Source organism: Pundamilia nyererei, unplaced genomic scaffold, assembly GCF_000239375.1.
Source record: "Pundamilia nyererei isolate P.nyererei 1_Seehausen unplaced genomic scaffold, PunNye1.0 scaffold00094, whole genome shotgun sequence".
NCBI classification, from domain to species: domain Eukaryota; kingdom Metazoa; phylum Chordata; class Actinopteri; order Cichliformes; family Cichlidae; genus Pundamilia; species Pundamilia nyererei.
Genome location: NW_005187495.1, coordinates 1,811,710 through 1,819,038, shown reverse-complemented (window position 1 = coordinate 1,819,038; position 7,329 = coordinate 1,811,710). Strand labels below are relative to the sequence as shown.

Genomic DNA, 7,329 nt, shown 5'->3' with positions numbered 1-7,329 from the left:
TTGCCTAACATTATACCGGTATTACCGTGAACGGTATAATATGGCCCAGCCCTAGACAGCAGTGACTGAGCCATTTCTTTCTTTCTTGTTTTGACTGTTTTGAGCCACCGTAGCCCACAAGAAGAGTGGACAAATAAAAGACACGTTACTGGTTTCCTATCTAAAATAACTGGTTAGATTATTAAGAGTGCAAAATGTTTACAGTGCTCATTATAATAAGAGGTTTTGCTGTAAAAGCAGTTCTAGTTTTTCCTATGCTGACAGGTGAGCAGTGTCACATGCTGAGAAAACACACACAACTTAAGTAAAACATGAACACACAGGATGGTTTTCAGCTGCCGAGCGGGAACATAGTGTTCCACAGTGGGAGCTGAAAGTAATAGAAGGCTTTGTTTGAAGTGACCAACACATATTTCACTGCTGACAGCGTGAATTCCTGAACAAATCAGAAGCTGAAATTATCACGAGAAACCGTTCTTTGTTTCATTAGAGACTGAACAGACTCAACAAAGTGGGTGGAAAAAAGCAACGGCCGGGTAAGATCGTGAGATTTCTTGTTTCTTGTACTCTTGAGTTTCACATGAAGGGGACGCTGCCTCACTTCAGCACCACGGTATCAAGGGAGCACGATGTGAATTATTCAGAAGGGCCAAGGGAAGTGTGCAGTTATTCAGAGCTGGGAGCAGCTTCTAGCTTGGGACACAATGGAATATCTGTGTCAGTCCTTTCCCAGCATCAGCTCTTCTCTGAGCAGAAGTGAGGCGGTCTACAAGTGTGTCAAAGTGTGTTTGGGTGTATATCGGTATTGGTATACATAAAGGTGGTGCATTCATTTCAACTGGCTCGTTGAAAGCTAAAAAAAAAAAAAGCTGCATCCTGCTGACTTTTAGGTAGATAAATATTAGCATTTCACTTATTCAGCTAGAATATTTTTCTGAAAAGTACCAGTCTTCCCTTTTAGCTGACTAAACTTGGGAGTTTCACTGCATACTTTGGTATTGTGCCTCCATCTTCTACATATAATACACAAACAGGACACTGAGCTCACAAAAGCTTTTCATCCATTACTCTGAACGCTGTCTAGAGGGCCTTTCCTGGCAGAGAGGAAGTGACACATTTGTGTCGGAGCCTGCAGTTACTCTTTACAAAACAACTGTAGCACAAAAAACAAGCAGCTTCTTTTCGTCCCTGAAAACAAAACCTGAGTGGACAAAAGCTCCGGCAAACTACATCATCATCTGTCATGCCCACCTTCTTCTTCCGCCGCTTGCCCAGGTTCTGCTTTGCAGCCAGCGAGCGGATGGCGCTGACCCACGGCTCGGCCATGCGTTTGATTCTCAGCATCATCCAGCGGAACTCCTCCCGTTGTGACATCATCCGGTAAAGCTCCTCGAAACTGGTCCGGATCTCCGCCTGTGTGGAAACGTGGACACAAGTACAGCGACTGTAATCTGATAACGTGTGCGTGTTGGTCCACAGAAAACATGAATATCAACTTCTTTAAAATCTCTCATCAAGACAGTGATTATGTTCACTTTGTTATCTGCTTCACTTGTGTTTCTTCATGGCTGCTTGGTTCTCCTGCTGCAAGAAAATCCCAAAGCAATCTTTAAAATTTTATCTAATGTAATTCAGAATTTGCAATATTGCCTTCCAAGTTGCCAAAGGCTTGTTTTCTTGGAGTGAGCTCCACTAATACAAGATCCCCAGCTCAACCCCAGCACTGTGTAGCTACGATTAAAAGGTTTATCCAAAGTGACTGAGTCTCGCATTGTATCTCCTTGGATCGGCAGATGGATTAAACGGATGGAGACAGAAAGGCGGAGCTGGTCTGCGGAATAGGGGGGTGGATGAATGACTGGTGAATCTGGGCTTTAATGTGCCCTATTTGTCCTTTTTTTTTTTTTTAAAAGAAACAAAAATCTTATACAGTGAGTTATAAGTACATATAGTGAATTGAGAAAGCACTATACTGTAGTTATGGTTACGGGAACATCAGGTGCTGAAACATTTGGAGCGCCAAGTGCTCCCTGTTACAAACAAATGTCTAAAGGGAGAAGAGGAAGAAGGCTTAACTGTGCAGGGTTTGATGATTCCCACAGAAGAGACATAAAAAGCACAAAGAAGGATCACTGCTACTTTTTTTCTGGGGGCACAGATTTCAAGAGACGGGACATCGTCATCAACTAAATGTTTAATAAAAAGGTTGTGAAGCAAAGCGGCTCATGCTGTGAAAAGTCTATCTGCATGTTAGTAATCTTGCCTCTGTTGTGAGACTGCTGACTAACTGCTAGTCAAGCTGAAGGATAGAAATAAACGTGAGGTCACAGACGGCCACGGAAAGGGAAATAGTGTAAACACATTCAAATATCACCCCGTCTCATCTGAATATGACGCTGAGCAGAGTAATGTGCTTTGTCACATCTCCCTCCGCTCTCATCTTTCTTTCCCTTTTCCCTCTTAACCCTCAACCAGTTACAGCAGATGGCTGCCCCTCCCTGAGCCTGGATCTGCAGGAAGTTTCTTCCTGTTAGAAGCCAGTTTTTCCTTCCCACTGTCGCCAAGTGCTGGTTTTCTCCAGAACGCTGAAGGGTCTTTCCCTTCCAGTATAAAGTGCCTTCAGGCGACTGTTGTTATAATTAGGTGCGATATAAACAAACCTGAATATAATTTTTAGGAAAAGAAGTGAAGCTGTGAGTGAGGAGGCACTAGTGGGAGAAAGATAGAGTGCTAAGGAGAAACCACAGTACCATTACTAGCTGCTAAGGTGGCTGAAACAAGGTTGTAGCGAGGCATTAGCATTCCTCATCACGACAGGAAATCGCTTGCACGGATTGAAGCTATTAAAATCTGTGCCTGAATTAAAAACTCCAAAGCCTGTCAAATGGCATGTCCCCGCTACTGATGGGTCAGTGCTGTTGATGCTTCCAGAGAGGGGGATGAAGAGCGCTTAATATCGATTCACCCAAAGCAGAGGAAAAGACAGGGGGAGGGGGAAGATACAGTAGACTTTGTACAAGCCAGCAAGCAAGCTCTGTAAGTGGGATTTGACTGAGCTACCGCATTGGCACAGATGCAAGATCATTATTTCAGATTTGACCCATGGTTCCATCACTCCGGCTTTCGTCTTCTAGAGGCTAAACATACCTCGATAGCATAAGCTATCATAAGCTATCGAGGTATGTTTACAGTTCAGCTCAGCCCGTTTGCTCATTCGCTGGCTCGATTTTACTTTGATTGGTTGTAAAGGCAGCTTGAAAAGCAAACATTTTAAAATGTTAGCTATTGGTGGACAGTTTTTATTGTTATGAGACTTGCTTTCACCTGACTACCAGTTCATAGTATTTTAATGTATATTACTGTCTGCTCTGCAGTTAACACTAAGCAACTGATATACAGTGCTGAAGAGAAAAAAAGCATTTGCCTGCTTCCCGATTCCCTGTTTTTTGCATATGTATCACACTTATACATTTGACCACATGTGTGCTTAATTTTACTAGCCATTCATTTCAATAGAGCCTATCTGACAAAATGAGGTCAGCTAAAAGGAACAGATCATCAGTATTGGTTCAGTAACTTGCCTGAGAGTACTTCGGCAACCATGCTGGAGCAGCCAGCGATCAAACTGCCAACGTTCTGTTTAACCGATGACCTGCTCTACCTCCATACAGAAACCCCTTATTTCTTAAAATGAAATATCCTATAAATGAAGCATAATGGAGTAGGTCTAAACATGTAAGGAAAATTTATCCTAATGATAAAACTTGCCATCACGCATACAAGCATCCATGAAATCCATTCAGTTAAATGGACCACAGCTATGGCATCTGTGTTGTAATGCGACACCCGAACAACCCCGGCATAACGGTGCCTAATAGATATAGGCCGACCAAGTAGATTTTTTTTAATAGTGAGCAACTGCAACTGGTTACTCTCACACAAGCCTATTTTTATAACAACACGAGGGGTTAGTAGCGAGGGGAGACTATTATCTCTCCTGTCTGAGCAGTAGCTCGTGATGTGAGAGCCTCTGAAAGGTTCATCTCGAAGGGCAGCTGAAGTAGTTCAACGGTCCATTGTGTTTTCAGTTTACAGTTAACAGGAGATGTGTGCTGTTTTTCTCTCACCTGGCCTCTCTGGTCCATTTCTTCATTCAGGGTCTTGGCTCGCCAGGGCAGACGAGGACACCAGTTCTCCACCTACGGAAGAAGCCCAAAACACCTATTCAGTTTACAGCTTTGTTTTTTTTAACCTTTTATCAGACATCCACCGGAACCGTGAGACAGACACACACACACACACACACACACACACACACACACACACACACACACACACACACACACACACACACACACACAGAAGTGTCAATATACAAACTTTGAGTACATTAGCACAACTCTTCACTTTACTAGAGATGTAAATGGACCCTGCTGCTGTTCACTGTTGCTAAACTTGGCCTACTAAATGCCAAGAAGCAACTGCAGGAATCCTCTCAAGTTCATATATATGTGATTAGATAACACTTTTCTTCAGCTCTTTGCATTAGACAGCAACTCAAGACAATTTAAAATACTCCTCTTACTTAGAAAGCATTTAATGGATTGGCTGTACGTTTCCGGCATCATTACTGCTTTACATTCTCGACATGACGCTTTTGCTACTGTTCCTCCATTTTTAGAGGTAGAAGCTTTGGCCTTCAAGCTCAACTTCTTCAGGGAAAAAAAATTCAATAAACAAAGGGTTAAACAGCAGGTGGGTGTGGCTTCTGTGTTTACGCCAACAACTGTCTGAACATATGAAGCAGATACAACTGCTTCATATGCAGGTACGCTGGTGTGATCTGGGTGGTAAATTCTAGCTTGCAGATGAGTGGCTCCTGTTTGATGACATATATATGTTAACACCTCAGGGCAGGGATTTGGTCTTCTTCATCCAAAACAGCCACATCTTGCTGTACGCTGTGTTCGTGAGCCGCTGTTTATTTTAATGATGTCTTCCTGTTTATTTTAGCTAGGGAGATATGTTCTAGTTTTTTGGTTTGGTACTTGATAATATATGAGGGCCATTGAAGGTTTAAAAATATTAATAAAAATAATGAATTAAGGGGGGGAAAAGCAAGAAAAACCCCATAAATGTAAAAGACTAATGGCCAAACTTGTGAGGACAAAAAACAAGACTTTATAAGGAAAAAAATCTTAAACTTAAAAAGAACAAATTCACAAGTTTATGAGAAAAGATTCTAAAATTTAGAATTGTGTTTTAATCATGTAGATTTACGACTTGTTGGATGACTGTTTTTTTGGGTGCGTGTGCGTCCCATATGACCCTTATGGACTATTGATTTGTTTGTTGTTTTGGCCCACTTCAATCTACTTTTTAACTCCTCCAGCTTTGTAAATTTACTTTCATACAAACACAACATATATCAACATATCAAGGAGTTGTCCCTGTGGCTGTTTGGGGAAGAGGACTGGTTTTCGTGCTGTGTCTCTGCCCTCCATAGACGAGGGAATAGTACCCAACTGTTAACGCTAGAGCAACACACGGGTCTGTAGGTAGGTGAAGGTGGGACACAGCCACACAGCTGAGGATTTGCCTGATGCTGAACAACTGCCACTCTGACTGCAGTCTCCATATTCCATCCTGTTCGTACGCCTGATTTAAATCACTTCTTCTTTCTCAGCAATTGCTTCTGCAGTTCCTTCCTCTTCATCCGTTTGTACATACAGATGTTTATGGAGAAGTGAAGTTTAATTATGCATTTTGCTTGTCTTGGCAAAATTTGGCTCTGTACAAGTTGCGAGTGTTTACTGTCAATCAGCAACACACCACCATTAGCTAAACCCTGACCTTCTCCCGCTGACATCCATCAGGATGCGCTGCCCCTTTGCAAGGTTAATGCAGCGCTTGACACGTATGAATTATACATGGTAAAGGGTGTATGATCTGAGCTTGAATTTTTTTTCCTCTTAGCTAAGAAGAACTGTAAGACTAGTGGTGAAGAGTGAAGGATGTTAGCTTAGCAGAGAGTCTTTATAAATTCTGACAAATATTTCTGTTTGCTTCCTGCTTCCATGAATAGAAAGACGAGGTTTCTCTCAAACCTAATGGATTCCACTAATGTCCATCTCGCTTCTATTCCCATACCGACCAAGCCAGCTTTCTGCCTTCTTTACCAGTCGACCGCTTTCAGCTCATATATAAAATTCATAAGAGGCTGCTGACCTCTCTGAATCTGAAATCCTACTTTTCCCAAAAATATAATGCCTCAAAACAAAACAAACATGGAAGAGCTCTCTAGTTGAAGCTCAATTTCCAACTTTAGAATTAGTTGATGAAACAAATTTAAGGAAAACTCGTCCAAGAGAAACGAAAGGCTCGCTGATCAAACGTAATCAGCTGCTGTGATCTGCGGAAGATCTTTGAAATGAGACATCAGAGCGGAAGTTTTATGTGAAGCAAAGCTGGGTTTTTTTTAGGGTTTTTTTGGGGGGGGGGAATTAGAATTAAGGAAAAGATTATCTCTGTCGCTACAAAACGAGTACATCTCCGTGTTTGGGGCAAAGATAAATCATACAAAAAATTGAAGGTCTGAAAGTGTCCCTTGAAGGAACTCGTCAATAATGAATAATCCCTCCACCGTGGCTTTTTCCCCCTATTTGCCGGGACTGAAGTGAAGTCATTCTGAATCTCTTTTCATATGCTGCAAACTCATCCCTTGAAGGAGTGCCTCGCACATTACCACATCACCCCCCTCCCCACTCCCCAGCTTCCCACTGAATCATCTCCTCGTTCTCCCTCACCGTCCTCCTCAACACACTAATTTGCTCTCATGAAAAATGAAATCCCCCTTTTACCTCTACTTATTTTTAGCACTTCATTCTTTTGTGATCACTCTCAGTTTGCAGGAATGTTGTCAGGCCACTCTGGGTATGCAGTATCCATTTTTTTACTGGTTGTCTGAGGTTTTTTTGCAGCTCTTATCGTACTTATTGAATCCAAAGAGAACAAACCCAAAGCACAAACCAAAAATATACCGCAGAAAGAGACCATGCAAGCAGCGGGAAAATAGATCAAGCAACTGCAGGTTTCTGAAAAGAATGTAAGACTCTTCATTTTTCGAATATATGCAAAAAACAAGAATGTTTCATCACAACGTTCTTCTGCTTTTAAGGGAACCTGTTATGCGTTTCCTTATTTTACGCAATGCCAAGCAAATCCTATTTGATACATGAGCTTTTGAGACCTCTACATCATTGTGATTTTTATGACTTTTTGAGACATATATACAATAATAGTAATAATACATATAGGGCTGGGCGATAT

At 41.9% G+C, this 7,329-nt stretch overlaps 1 protein-coding gene across 1 annotated transcript in view; it reads right to left on the bottom strand.

The window, feature by feature from the left end:
• mgat5 (alpha-1,6-mannosylglycoprotein 6-beta-N-acetylglucosaminyltransferase) overlaps positions 1–7,329 on the bottom strand; it is a 111,797-nt gene that overhangs the window by 51,649 nt on the left and 52,819 nt on the right. The window contains exons 6-7 of the mRNA XM_005739888.2: positions 4,128–4,199; positions 1,202–1,413 (exon numbers count right to left, since the gene is read on the bottom strand). Of these exons, the coding sequence (XP_005739945.1) occupies positions 1,202–1,413; positions 4,128–4,199 (284 nt within the window). The remainder of the gene's footprint in view (positions 1–1,201; positions 1,414–4,127; positions 4,200–7,329) is intronic.